A 15,779-nucleotide genomic window follows, 5' to 3' on the forward strand; every position below is an offset into this window, starting at 1 on the left:
CAAATGACATTTGAAGATATTGTAAATAAACAAATGAATAAATATATAATCAATTGTATATTAAATAAATACAAATTTAATGGAAGCTTAACTTGATCTCAAGGGGTAGGCTATAGTAAATACTGTAGGAGTTAGGCTCACAAAATAGTTTGAAACATGAACATCATCCAATTTTTATTAATAAATGAATTAATATAAACAGAATATGTAAGCAACCATCGTATTAAATGTATACATAATAGGCCTCTATTTGTATTTACAAGTCAAATGTCTGAACTTAACTGCATTTACAGAATGTTTCTCATGCATGATTTTGAAAACCTTTGTTGTGAAGGCTTAAATGCTATAGATATACAGGCTAGGCTTATTATTAGGCTACAGCATGTTGTATAATGAATATGAATTGTCTACATGAACAAAATGGGTTGAGTGTATTTGTGGGCTCTTATTAAGTTGGCCCATAAAGTCTATTAAAGGGATAGTTCACCCAAAAATGTTGTCATTACTTACTCACTCTCAAGTTGTTCCAAACCCGTATGAGTTTATTCTGTTAAACTCAAAAGAAGATATTCTGAAAAATGTTGGTAACCAGACCAATAGCACCATGGCATCAACTTGATGGCACCCATTGATTTCCATATAGGAAACAAAATACCGTGGAAGTCAATGGGTGCCGTCTACTGTCTGGTTACCAACATTCTTAAATGATGATAACATTTTTCATTTTTGGGTGAACTATCCTTTCATGTATGAATCTCTTTTCCAGCTGGTGTAAATTCAAAGGGAAGACTCCAAACACTCTCCGCTCTGTCCAGTGTCCGCTGTCTGAGAACAGAGAAGAATAAGAGTTTATCTCAGACCGTCACCTTCAGTGATGAAGCAGTAAATGGGAAGCTGAGGTCTGGTGGGTCCACTCTGGTGATTCTGGTGTAGCACCAGAAATATCCAGCAGGAGACACTCATACTCAAGTATTAAACCATCAGGCATACCTGTATTTCACAAAAAACATGTTCAGTTTCTTTATGGACAACTTCATATAGTGTAACCCATAAGTTAAGTCTTCTGATTTTGTTGTTCCAGCTGTCATGCCCTTACATATCAGCATCTCTCTCTCTCTCTCTCTCTAGAGTTTTGTGAGGAATGAACCAGTATTAAAACAGGTATTCAGCACCAAATCACCTTTAATGGTCTTCATGGTTTAGCTTCCTCCTGAGTCTTCATTAAAGAACTGCCCTTTTCACCCAGAGCGCAGTGTAGGAGAGTTTAAACTCAGGCCATTGTGAAGAACAGAACTGTTCTGGGCTGTGTTTCTCAAAAGCATCGTAAGCCTAAATTGATCGTAGAGAATAGAGACTATAGGTGGCAATTGTTCTACGATCAATTTAGGCTTAGAAACGCAGCCCTGGCCATAGAGATTTTACTGAAATCAGGCAGTTCATCCTGAGCTTGAGTATGCAGAACAGAGTAAATGTGTGTTTTATGACATATGTGTGCCTCTGGTGTTTTATAGGCTATTTATATATAATTTCATTGTACGCACATACCTTAAAGTCTTAATTACCTTTAAAGTCTTAAAACAAGCTGTTGACCCAGGGGTAAATTGTAACAATTGAATTTGCTATTAAAAAGCTTATACACTGTAGAAAAATATTTGTTGGTTTAACTTGAAAAAAGTAAGTCACCTGGTTGCTTTAACAATTTCGAGTTCATTGAAATAAAAAAAATTGAGTTAATACAACGAAGGAGATTGGTTTAATCAACAGAAACTCAAAATGTTATGTCATCTCACCCACATGAATTATCTAAGTTTATTTAATGATTTGACAAAAGAAAAAATGTTGTAATAACAATTTACGAAAATATTTTTTAGTCTTTTAAGCAACAAAAAACATTCAAAGTATAAATTGTAGTGCTGGGAAAAAATTAACCACGATTAATCACATCCAAAATAAAAGTTTGTGTTTGCATAATATATATATGTGTATATTGTGTATAATTATTATGTATATATAAATACACACATATGCATGTATACAGTATATTTAAGATTTTTATTTATTTATATATAAATTATTTATATTTATATATAATATAAATTATGTATAAATGTATATACAGTATATACATGCAAATATTTCTTAAATAAATACATGCATATGTGTGTATTTATTAGGGCTGGGTAAAAAATATCGATTTCTCGATTTTAATCGATTCTCATTTTTACGAAACAATATCGATTCTTAAATCCCAAGAATCGATTAGTCATCCTGTTTTCAGTTGATGAATGAATGTAACATTGTTGCGTGCATCCCATCCAATAAATCGCACTAATCTTTGTGCTTTGCTATTATTGATATGAAACAAAGTCTCAGATTCAAATTACGTCCATTTTATTACGCAATTCAAAAACATAAATACCGTTTTGGCGCTGTGGCGTGAGATCGCTCTGGCGCAGCTCAGCTCAAGAGAAGCAGCGCGGAGCGCACGTGATCTTCTCTTCCGCCTTAATAACACCAGTTACAGCGCGGAATAAACATGAATGAGCATCTGAAAGTGTGTTAAAAGATAGTGTACAACTTATCGAAATCCGTATCATGTGACATGGAATCGCTCAAATCAGTGTTTCAACCGTGGAAAGACGTCAGTAAATCAGCTTGCAAACAATGTCATGTAACGTCACATTTACCTCAGAAAAAACATATCCAGTGACCATAAACTCGTTAGTCAGCTAGAAAAATTATCTCTAGAGTGGAGCATTTTGCTAAATATATGCACCATATTACATATTCATTATAATTTTTAATGTTCTTCTATTTTTAATGCATGTTTGAAAAAATCTGGCAGGTTTTTATGACAGCCACCATTTAAATGTTTATATTTCATATAACTTTATTATTATAAAAATAAATAAAAGTGTAATTTAAGTGTTTGTATACAAATCAGTTAATTTTACCTTATTTTTAAGCTATATTATAGTAGGCTAATGAAGCCTACAGGCTAACTGACTCCCATAGTTAACAGCATTAGTTAGAGATTTGTTTTCCTTGAGAAAATTTGCCATGTATTGAACCTGATATCCAAAATAATCGATATTGAATCGAATCGAATCGTAATCGAAATCGAATCGAATTGCAAGCTTGCGAATCGAAATCGAATCGAATTGTGAAATTTGTGTCAATACCCAGCCCTAGTATTTATATATACAAAATAACACAGTACACATACATATATTATGCAAACACAAACTTTTATTTTGGATGCGATTAATCGTGATTATTTTTTTTCCAGCACTAATAAATTGCATAATATTATGACATTTTAAAGACATAAATGTAAAACAAACAACTTCCCCTGAAAAAAAGAAGGGAAAAAAAACAGTCTTGATTTATGTAGGCCTACAAGTAGTCTCTTGTATGTTAGAGTGATTTTGTTGTTTTGAGATATAGCAAAAATATATCATGATGACATTTTAGTTTAGAGGACACACTTGACAACAAAAAACAATTAGTTACTAAGATGTGACTGCATCCCACAACAAGCCCCAGTTCACGCATGCCTACTTGTTCACTGAAGCTCTGTTATAGACATAAACCATACCTGACCAAACACATGTACACATGTACAAACTCCCATTCAACACCCATATACAGTACAATCTCACACATAGCAGGAGTTTGAAATAGTTCCCAAATCTGCCATTTACACACACACTGTTTCGCTTACATTTATTGAACTGTTGCTACTCCATGTTAGGCCGTGCGACTCGAAGAGATGTGGATGAGGTATTTATGGGTGAAAGGCCAAAGTGTGTGTGAGTGTGCGTTTACTGGCTGGTATTATTACTCAGTGTTTGGGAATGGCAACAGCTGTGGCGTAAAAAGAAGAAAAACAAAAATCAGAGAAAGAAAGAGAGAGTGAATGATGGAGTGAGTGTTCAGGGAGACAAGTTAAAAAAGAGTGACAGGGAGAGAGAGCAGAGAGGACAGAACCGAAGTGTTTTAAAGCAGAGGAGAAAGTGTGTGACTCAGGGCAGTGTGTGTGTGTGTGTGTGTGGGGGGGGGGGGGTAAAATGAACTCCAGATGTGATATGGTCTCAGCTCAGACCAGGCGTCAGAAGCAGAATTAGAGGTTTTAGAAGGCAGAGAGAGCGAAAAAGAGGAGAAGAGTCTTAGAGGACACATAAGAGTCACAATAGAGGTAAGTTAGTGTGTGATTTGGTGTTTGTTTCTTCCTAACAGAGTCTTCAGAATGATTTACTGAATGCCTGTGACACAGGGAGCACGGTTACTGATAGAGCATGAAAATCAATTTAGGAGGAACGAGAAGAACAGAGATGAAAAAGTCCAGGGAAAAAGCAGATGTCAGCATGAAAGGACCAATCAGCATGAATAGAAATCAGACAGTCATATAGGAAAATCACCTTCTGTAGGCAGCGGTTAACAGTCAGCAGATGTTTCTAGTGGTGTGTGAATATGGATTGCGGTCTGAAGGTAGAGCAATCTGCAGGACTAAATTCAGGCTGAAAAGAGACATAACTCCTGCCTGATACCCAAGAGCCGTGGATCTCATTTTCCACTCTTTGAAAGCTAGCATGAAATGCTGTTTTAAAGGCTTTTTTTTTCTTTACACGTTTCCTCAAAAGGCCCACACATGATTTTTAAAAAATGTCTTACTCATGTATTTACTGACTCACAGACACTCACATCTAAAGTTAAAGGGTGAATCACAAAACCTTTCAAACAGTTCACCCCCAAAAAAACAGAAGAAACAAAGAAGTATTGTGACATTTCTTATAAAAAATTATGTAGTTATAAAATAAAAAAAGAATAGGCCTACAAATGTAAGTAATGATAGAATAATATATTATTTAAATTGCATTTACCCATTATGTTTGTTGTATATATTTAGATTTTTTTTCAATACATTTTTGATGTAATGCTATAAAATGACTGCAATGAGAAAGCTAAACTGTCTATATGCATTGCTAATGGGATTTAAAAAAAATGCTAAAACACACACAAAATATTGCAATAAAACAAAAAGAAAATACTTTTTTGCCAAATATTTTTCTTTTGTTAAACGTGGTGTTTTTTTGTGAGATTCACCTGAACACCATAAAACACCTCATCTCTCCATTATATCTCACTACACCATGGTTTCATCACTCGTTTTTGGTGATGTCACTCAAGTAACCATGTCACACAAAGCAGTTCTCTTATCACTGACCACATCCCTTACCTGCAGCTGAAATCTTAGTCATCCTGAGCTGAACAATGCTTTATTATTCACACACTTCAGGAATAACACATTTCTTGATGTAAGCCTATGCAAGATTGCATGTCTGTAAATGTGTTAGACAGGCTTACTTTGGGCGGTCCCTCAAGCTAATGCAGCATATTAGAAACAGCAGGAGAGAGCAAAGGCCACAGACTACACACACACACACACACACACACACACACACACAGCATTTGTTTTCCATTATCTGACATACAGAGAACCCTCTGTCCAAATCAATGAAGAAAAATCAGCCTGTCTATCAATCTTTCTCACATGCAAACCAGCAAAAACACACAGTAATGCTTGGATCTCTTAGACTAAACATGGATCACAGACTCCATTCCAGATGCCACAGTACACAAGCCAGTGAGAAACCAGTTTTAATTCGTATTTCCCTTTATTTATTTAATTCCACATAAAAATACATACAAATTGTTCTTTTGGACATATAAACAGGGTTTCAATGGTAAAACAAACAAACAAAAAATATATATTTTCAATTTATTATTTGTATTTAAAATGGCAAGAAAAAAAACTTTTTAAACTTCAATCATCACAAAAAAATTTTGGATAGTGTGTTGGTGAAGAAATACCCTGAAAGGTCTGAAAAATCTTCAAAAATCCATATAAAGACAGTGAATAAATCAGTTTTTTTTCTTTCCAGACAGGCACGATCAGAACAATTTTCCAATTCATTGAATGTGGATATTAGATTTATGCAGATATTTGGTTATTGAAAAAAGCTGCTTCATTCATTGGTTTCATCTGTCTTTTCACAGACGGCAACCGTCTGATTCAAAGATTGTCAAACTCGGGTGTCGTTCAGACATTCAGAATAGATTGCTATGCATTTCATTGCTTTGCTGGATATTGTGGGTTTGATTGTGCCTCTGTTCAGTATTCAAGTGACATTACAGGATTATGAGAACATTAGGAGTATCTCATCTCATTAGGATCCCCTTCTTGAAGCAGCATTTGGTCCAGTAAACAGAGTCTGACTAGTGTATAACCTGTAAAATAAGGTTCTTCTTCAAGGCAGGATGCGTTGAGCTCACGACTCATCCAATGCAACGTGTCCCACAATGATGAAGTTAAAGGTCAAGGACCTTGAACCCAGGAGACAATGATGACACACAGGCTCAGCACACCCACAACCAGGCCAATGACCAACAGAAAAACTGCCTAGAAAAGAGGAAAGGTGGAAAAGATGCTTATGGAAAGAACACTAAAGAAAGCGACATCATAATCAACATATCAAGTGTCAAAAAAAAAACTTTACGTTACAAAACATGTAAAGTCCGACATAATGTACACTACCGCTCAAAAGTTTGGGGTCATTTGGATTTTTTTTATAATGTTACAAAAGATTTCCATTTCAAATAAATGCTGTTCTTTTGAACTTTCTATTCATCAACGAATCCTGAAAAAATGCATCATTGTTTTCACAAAAAAATTAAGGTCTGGTTTCACAGACAGGGCTTTAGATTAAGCCAGGATTAGGACTTTTAGGGCATTTAAGTGGCTTTTCTAAACGTGCCTTAGAAAATAACATTACTGGTCTGCATCTTGAGACAAAACAATGGCACAGCCATATTAAAAGATATTAAAACAAAGAGCAGTTATTTAAAATTGTAGTAATATTATATATATTATTATATTATATATATTTTTGATCAAATAAATGCAGTCATGGTAAGCATAAGAGGCTTCTTACTCCAATTTTTTTAACAGTAGAGTATAACAAATGGGTCAAATTCCCTCAGAACTAACAGTCTAGTGAAAGCAACTCATGCATGTAGTACTGAATGTATGCAAGACTTTAGATACCCCTGCTGAATTGAGAGATCTGATTGGCTCAGAGCTGATTCTCAAATAAAACATTCCCGGATACACAAACAGCAAGCATGTGGAAGTCGTAGAACCTGGAATCACACATGAAAAGGTATGCAGACACACACGCACACAATACAAACATACCTGTTTAACTGTTGAGCAGTGAATTTAACAGTCAAGCACATACAGAGCGTATGGACAAACACTCACCGACCACACCAAAGACATTCCTGATGTCAGGGACGAAAATAGCAAGCAGCAGCACAAGAGTGAGGATGAAAATACAGGAAAGTGAATGAGAGAGCCAGGAGAACTCCCTCTCTCTCTTGCATAACATCAACAGCGCTTTACGTGCCTGAGAGAAAGAAAGGGAGGATTTGTTTTCTGAATTTCTTCTTTGAATAGTTCACAGTCTGGTGTTTGACTTACTGGGAAGTGAATGAGCGGCACAGTGAGCAGAACGGCCAATAGAATCGCGAGACGCACTGACATCACCAAAACATCCCGCGGTAGGTAGGCGTCGTATCCTAGCAACAGCTCTGATTCCACATGTGCTGCGGATAAAGAATGTTAGATCAGATCAATCAATTTATCCTCGTCATTAACAGATTAATCCAAAGAGCACTGAACTGAAACAGTAAAGATTGTAATCCAGGGTCTACCAAGAGACAAAAACACTAACCAAACACACCCCATGCAGTTAATCATGGGCTTTATTCATATTGGAATATTAGAATACTAATTAGTATACACTGGCTCTCATCACATTTTTAAAGATACTTTGTGAAACCGTAAAACAACTTTTAAAATATTAGTGTTTCAATAGAAGTATGCCTGAATCTTCGGCCTCGCTGAAAAGGGGATCATGTTTACTCCAGTTGTTAATGTGCATTTGCAGTCTGAATTGAATGTTAAATAAAAAGAAAGATGGTTTATAGATGGTTCATTCTATCGAGTTGTCTTAACTGTATGCACACAAAAGCAAACACACACAGTGAAGTACTATCAATGTACAAATAACTCTTATGAACCTGTTCTTTTTAGTGAATCAAAAAACATACAGTACAACCAGTGCAGTCTGATTCATGAGCAAATGACACTTGACTATGTTTCAAAATGATGTGTAGTTTAGGTTTGTTAAACTTAAACCAGTGTAATTACTGATGGTTTGCTCATATTGTAAATTTTTGGTAATTAAAATTTATTTTATTTTAAGAAACTCCATTCAGTAAGTCTAGTTATCATCTCCAATATAAAAATGGTAATTTCACATCGGTTGGATTTAAAATAACGGTCAGGGTCTGACATTACTTCCAGCTCTTTTGTGACACTAAAATGTCACGTCAAGCGTTGCATTGTGGAATACATATAGTAGAGGGATGAAGCAGGATTAACACACAAAACAAACACTTTGAGGATTCTTGTTGTGCAGCTTGAGCAATGTTCTTACAATAGAAGGTGAGGTATCCAAAAAGAGCAGAGATCAGATAGACCACGAAACTAAGAGAGATGCTGACATTTGTCACATTCTGCATTCTCCGTTTTGTGGGTCTGAAAAACACACATATTCACACCATAAGGCAACAACAGATTATATATATATATATATATATATATATATATATATATATATATATATATATATATATATATATATATATATATATATATATATATATATATATATATATATATATATGTGGCAGATGCTCAGAAAGAACTGAGTGAACTGACCTGTGTAACTCGCAGTAAATGGGTAAAACCGCCGTATGGCACAGGAAGGAGAAAGCCATTGTTGGGACAGCATAAGCACTCTGCAATGCGCGCACACACACACAGTCATTTCTCACCCTCCTGATGTGTGTGCGGTTATGCTATAATATTACAACTAATATTTGGGTTTCTAATAGTCCTGCAAGGCGGTCTTTAAATCAAAACATAGCTCTCCTTTCTCAGGAAAACACAGACACACACACACACACACACACACACACACACACACACACACACTCACCTTACTAGAGATCGCAAACAGTTTAGGGGTGCACTCGGAGGTATTTAAGCTCTGCGGATAGAAAAACAAAATGTGAGGTTGATGTGAATATGAAGATTAGAATGAAATCAGGACAGGAAAAGAATGAAAAACTACTTTCTGATATTTAGATTACAGTATTTGTAACTGAATATCAGGAAGTAAAGGTTTGACCTCTGGCTCAAGAGGGTCAAAGGTCACATCCCTTATTAAAACAATGCTACTTCCAGTTTCTGAAGGGTTGGATCCAAACGTACTCCACAAAATATCTGAGAGTTAAAAAACGTCTTTAGTAAGGAAGCCCATATCCGCTACATAAGTTTTTTTTTTTTTTTTTTTACCAAAACATGCTTTTTTTATGACATAAAAACTCAAAATTGTGGCACAACAAGACATATTTATGAGATGAAAGTCAAAATTGTGATAAATCTCAATTATAAGTTAAAAAATTCCAAATTATGAGAGTCAAAATTATGACTTTCATAATTTTAACTTGTCAAGATTTTGACTTCTTAATCTCAGTCATGACCTTTTAATCTAATAATTATGAATTAGTATATGTCTTGTCTCAAAATTTAATAAGTTAAATTATGTAAATTTCAACTTTTGTCAATATACTTTTTATCTCAGAAATATTTTGTATGACTTGTATCATAATTTTGATTTTGTGTGGCAGAAATGGGTCTCCATACTTTAGCCTGTCTGTTGTAATGAAAATTAAGGTTTTAGATGGGTCGTACTGAAGTCAGTTATTGTTTTTTGGGTATTAATTTGGGGTGTATTAGGCAAGTGTGTGTGTGTGTGTGTGTACTTGTACAACTATCTTTGTGAGGACCAGTTTGAGCTTTAGACCATTGGAGTGAGGACAAACAGAGTAAAGCGAGGACATTTTGGCCGGTCCTCACTTTCTGAGACCCCTTTAAAGGCCTGTTAGAGGGTTAAGACTTGGTTTTAGGGATAAGGTTATAATTAGGTTAAGGGTTGGTTTAGGGTATGGGTTCGGGTTAGGCACTTAGTTGTGATGGGTAAGGTTAGGGTAAGCTGCTAGAGATTGCATTGTGTCAATGAATGTCCTCATAAAGATGTACAACAGTGTGTGTGTGTGTGTGTGTGTGTGTGTGTGTGTGTGTGTGTGTGTGTGTGTGTGTGTGTGTGTGTGTGTGTGTGTGTGTGTGTGTGTGTGTGTGTGTGTGTGTTCTTTACCAGGCTCATAGTGGAGTTCAATGGTAGCGGACAGGGAATGGACCATTTTTTCACCACCACCTGTGAGAGAGATGAAAACATCAACATGGGAAAGATAGAGAGACAGACAGATAAATAGAGAGACTCAACTCACCACTACAGTAAAGAACAACATGAAGATGAATGCAAGACTGCTGGTGTATCCCAGGAAACCTGAGGACAAGACAGAAACCAAAGATATGCATTCTCTCACACACATAAACAATACTGAGAAAAACAAACCCTGATGATACTCACCAATCTTTGGAAGTAGAGCCAATGGCAACACTACAATTACAGTGACTAAAATCAGTAGGACAACGCCATTCTCAAACCACTCTCTATGGAGGACAGAAAAGAAATGCATGACAAAATGACACAAAGTGAAGATGATGCACACACTTTTAAAGATTTTGGGGTCGGGAATATTTGTCTCATTTTATTAAGAAGTCTCTTATGCTCATTTATTTAAACAAAAATACAGTAAAACAGTAATATTGGAAAATGACAATTCTTTACAAATAATTCTAATATTTGCTGTGCAAGAAACATTTCCTCTTACTATTCCTACTCTTATTGTTATTGTCACAGTTAAAAAAAGCTGTGCTGCTTAATATTTTTACAAGTTCAATAGAACAGCATTTATCTGAAATAGAAATTTTCCTAACATCTTTTGCCACTTTTGATCAATTTAATACATCCTTACTAAATACGATAGATGATAGGTGGATAGATAATCCTGACATATCAAGGTTTCCACAGAAATATGGAAAAAAATAAGGAAAAGTATGTGCATTGATGCTTTGCCAATATTAAACGGAGTACTTTAAACAAAAAATTATGATTGAGAACTGAGAGACTGAATCTTTAACAGGTTGGTGTTTATGAGAGATCTCCTGTGGTTCTCTCTTAAAAACAGGGAGGTACTAGACAGCCCAGCTGATCCGCTCGCAGAAATGGAGATAAATTACTCCACTGAAAGAATAATGTTATTTTACAGTAAATGACTACAGTTTCAAGTGTGTATACTGTGGCCGGGTTGTGATTTTTGCTCCTCCCAGAGAGAGAGAGTAGTAATGTTTGTGTGTGTCTGGGTCTGGTCACAGTAATTGTGCTGGTGAAGGGAATCTTGGGCAGGCACGACTCTCATTGGGCAGAACATATGTGCGAGATTTACGTGAACGGACCTGTAATGCAAACCAGCTGTGTGGGGACGGCGCACAGTCAAACCACAGCTCACAACAGCGGCTAATAAAATAATGACCGTTACATTCTTACTCAGGAATACTTTCTCTTTTGGAAACTCGCTTAAAGGCAGAGGATCGAGAGAAAGAGTGTTTATCTGCCAGTGAGTGAATGATTCTGTGTGAAAGTGTCCCTTTCTATCTCTCTTCCTGAATCGTGTTTGTATTTTGTCTCTCCCCGTGGATTTTTCTGTGGATTCAGCCAGATTCTGTTTTCGTATGAATTCTAACACACTGAATTCAGATGTAAATCATATTTGTTCTGATAAACCATATACGATACCATTCAAAAGTTTGGGGTGCTTCTTAATATTTTAGTGGAAACCATGATACATTTATCTTTTTAGGATTCTGTGATACATATAAAGTTCAAAAAACAGCATTTATTTGAAACAGAAATATTTTGTAACATTATAAAAGTTTTTACTGTCACTTTTAATCTATGTATTGTGAAATAAAAATGTATTGTGTCCTTGCCTAATAAAAGTATCTTTATTAGATACTTTTCTTTCATTTTAATCTGAGTTGTTCTCCAAAATGACACTGTAAATAAGACATTTTGTTGGTTGTTTGGTTTCTACTTTTTGTTATGCTCATTTTAAACATTTAGTATGATCTGATTAGCTAATATAGTTAGCTTAATATATAAGCATTTCTATTTCAGTGAGAACAGAAAAAAAAGATTCCCACTGGAAACTTGCATTGCACATTATTAGAAGGGGTGTGAGGGTGTGGTAAGGCCAGCATATATTTATTTACCCAGAACTCCCTGTGCTCATGAAGCCGGTGATGGCTGCAGGCATTTCAGACTTCAAGATGAACAAGTAGCTGGACATGGCTAAAGAAAGAGAAGGACAGCACATTATAAATACATGTTATACAACTCCTCCTACATGCACTATTACAGCTCATAAAGCAATCTCACGCACTCGCACAAATCCACTCAGAAAAGCCAAACCATTCCACAGACAGACACAGCCTTTTTAAAACCCAGCACAGTGCTGAGGTCAACATACACTGAACTAACACTAACAGCCACAAATTCATATCACATGGTCATATACACACACAGAGATTAAACCTGACTGCAGCCAAACATTTTTCTCACACAATCAGACACTTGCTGCCATTCTAAAGACAATGTAAAAGTGAGATGAAATGACTGTTAAGTCATTATGGTAGATTAAGTCTGTTTTACTGCTACTAAACACCACATAACACACAGAATACTCACTACAGTTCACAGTGAGTAGTGAGTAGTGTGGAGTGAAAGACAGAAAGAAAGAGAAGAAAGAGTTTTAATTTCCATATTCACTTTACACCATTATTTAGTATAGCTGTTGTTCAGAGGTTAACCTGCAATGCCAACTTCTTTGGCAATACATAAATTAAAGTCATATCCTCCTAATAAAACGTGTTTAAACAGAGAGAGAGAGCAAAAGAGAAAGAGACAGGAGACTCTCTGCCTCTGGGGTAATATTAAGTAATATAATTTAACCATCTAAATAAAAAGTGAAAGTGAAAAGCTCACCGCCAATGTTCTGAATGAGAATAGTACAAGCCACCAGAATCTGCACAAAACATGTAAAACATGTTTTACAGGAGTAACAAGGCATATTTCACATTTATAGTGAATTCAGTTATGATGAGTACTTGGATAATGAGAATAATGAGTTATTTATTCATATAACAAAATGAAACATTGCAGTGCATTATTCCAAATTAAAAGCAGGCAATCTTCAGACAAAGACAAAATCAAATAAATAGAGCTAGGTATTAGATCTGTGATATTAACCAACCTTGCCAGGTCTGTTGAAGGCTTTCTCTCCAAGTGCTTCATAAGAGTTGATGCCTAACATACATAAACATATGCAATAGTGATCGGTTACAATGTACAATCGTGAAAGATAATTTCAGATTTTTGACCTGATGTACAGCTTGTGAGGAGTTATAGTCACAGATTATGTAAGGTAAACAGGAGTGAGTAGGGTAAAGAAGAGGTCAAAAGTGAGAGTTGATATTACCTGTCTTGTCACAGAGGAGCAGCAGGAGATGGATAGAATAAACAGCCAAACTGGAGACCACGAGCAACAGAATACTGTGAAGAACACATGCAGAGTTGAAAAAACACCTGATCTTCAAGCTCAAAGGATTATTCATTGTACGTGCCTTACTGCAACTGCACTTTTTGCTTAAAAAAAGGGATACATGCATCATATTTTCTGTGGTAAGCAACATTATACTACAAATGTTGTCAACAAAGCTGAACTTGTATTGAATCTGGAACACTGCGCGTTGCGTGTACCTGAATCCGATAATGCCCGTATTGGCCATGGCATACGAGAGACCCAGGATGCCACTACCCATGATAGCATTCATCAGATTAAAGGCAGAGGACATGAAGGACGCACCTCTAACCTGAACATCCTGTGAGGAAGATAAATGCATCAGAAATTAAACATGACAGCACAGCTCACACTGGAATAAACTGAGGCCAATTTAATCCTAGACTTTAGGCAAGAGACAAAGCATGCACAATGAATGTCATTATTGTCTGCTTACACACTGCATTTCTGAAAGCACAAAGGGAAGCGAAATCTTTGCAAGCAAAGACAATAAAATTGCATAAGATCAGCATGTGATGTGAAAATGACTAGAATGTGAAAGATGACATGATGTGATTGTGAAATACATATTCGATCCATTTCCAGCACAGTTTTATAAAACTAGACTAGACTAGACTTTATTCTAGATTTTATACCATGCTAAAAAAAAATGAAGCTTATTATTATAAAAATTAATATTGACCCATCAAAAAGAGTCTTAATTTTAAACATTCTATGAAACAAAGAATGCTTTAAGTGCTAAAAAAATGTTATCTTAATGTGCAGTTTAAAATTGTGGGAAGCAGCTAATACTAAGAATTTTTACATCATTTTAATAAGAAAAAGAATAAATGATGGTAACAGGGTTGACAACATGGGGACAACCTCAATTATTTTAAATATATTATTATGTCCACTAATATCTAAAAAATCTAATAATATAATAAATAATAAATACATAATAAAACATACATATGGAAGCCCATTTCCCACCACATAAGTTTAAAAAAAATCATGCTTTGGTAAATCATAATTATGATAACAACAAAAAAAAGTATTTTATTTATTTATTTTAGTTAAATTTTTAGTAATTTTCTTTGATGCCATTGTAATTTTTGTTAGGTTTTGTTTATTTTTATTTAGTTTTATGTCCACTAATATCTAAAAAATCTAATAATATAATAAATAATAAATACATAATAAAACATACATATGGAAGCCCATTTCCCACCACATAAGTTTAAAAAAATCATGCTTTGGTAAATCATAATTATGATAACAACAAAAAAAAGTACATTATGATGTCACAATTATGATAAGATAATAAGCCACAATTACTAGACTACAAGTAAATTATTACAAATTACTACAATTATGGGATAAAAAGTCAATATTTTACATAAAATGTGAGATTCTATATCATAACTATGATATAAAAAGGTGACATTTTGAGATAGGCCACAATGCGACAAAAAGTAGAGATTGTATGTAATGATTATTACTTGTCCCGTAATTTCACTTAGAATCTAATATTTCACACTTATTATATCATAATTCTCATGTGGTGAAAATGGGCTTCCATACATAATGATAATACAAAATTGTTATGCATTATCATAAAACAGTAAACCGAAGTATCAAAGTTATTGTCAGTCATTATTTACACATTTTCCTGCGGGACAGAAAATGCAGCCCTTTCGTTCTTCTTGTTCTGGTTCTTCTTATTGTTATTTCTGTAACTGAGCAATGACTGGCTGTGGTTTACCTGGGCTAACAGCGGTCTGCTCTCCTCTCCGATGGGCTCATACTCGCTCTCCGTCTGCACGCTGTAGTTTGCGCCGCTTTTCCCCATGTTCCTCCGTGTAGTGTCTCTTTACTCTTCTGCACTGACCGAAAGCCGGCCATTCGCTCTTAGACACCGCTGGGTCCGTCAGTACATGTGCCCTGCTCTCACACCACCGGCTTCACAGAAACGCAAGCAAACGTAAACATCCCTATTCACGTGATTATTGACGAACGGTCACATGTCTTTTTATGAAGTACGTCACAGACCAATCACCTCC

The 15,779-nt window shown here is 35.3% G+C and overlaps 1 protein-coding gene across 2 annotated transcripts; it reads right to left on the minus strand.

The window, feature by feature from the left end:
- Positions 1-5,649: 5,649 nt before the first annotated feature.
- On the minus strand, positions 5,650-15,745 carry slc38a6 (solute carrier family 38 member 6). Of its 2 annotated transcripts, XM_081351511.1 has the most exons (16): positions 15,482-15,745; positions 13,917-14,038; positions 13,636-13,709; positions 13,411-13,463; positions 13,143-13,182; positions 12,371-12,449; positions 10,626-10,708; positions 10,483-10,541; positions 10,350-10,409; positions 9,129-9,179; positions 8,849-8,928; positions 8,565-8,665; positions 7,544-7,668; positions 7,325-7,469; positions 7,109-7,203; positions 5,650-6,463 (listed from the first exon to the last, which is right to left on the minus strand). In XM_081351511.1, the coding sequence occupies exons 1-16, from the start codon at positions 15,566-15,568 to the stop codon at positions 6,380-6,382; spliced, it is 1,338 nt and encodes a 445-aa protein (XP_081207637.1). In that variant the 5' UTR covers positions 15,569-15,745; the 3' UTR covers positions 5,650-6,379. The 2 variants fall into 2 exon arrangements, with proteins under 2 accessions (XP_081207637.1, XP_081207638.1); XM_081351512.1 differs by lacking the exons at positions 7,109-7,203; positions 7,325-7,469 and having other exon boundaries at positions 5,664-6,463; positions 15,482-15,724.
- Positions 15,746-15,779: the final 34 nt, after the last annotated feature.

The sequence above is a fragment of the Scardinius erythrophthalmus genome (genome assembly GCF_964197995.2).
Source record: "Scardinius erythrophthalmus genome assembly, chromosome: 21".
Lineage (NCBI taxonomy): Eukaryota > Metazoa > Chordata > Actinopteri > Cypriniformes > Leuciscidae > Scardinius > Scardinius erythrophthalmus.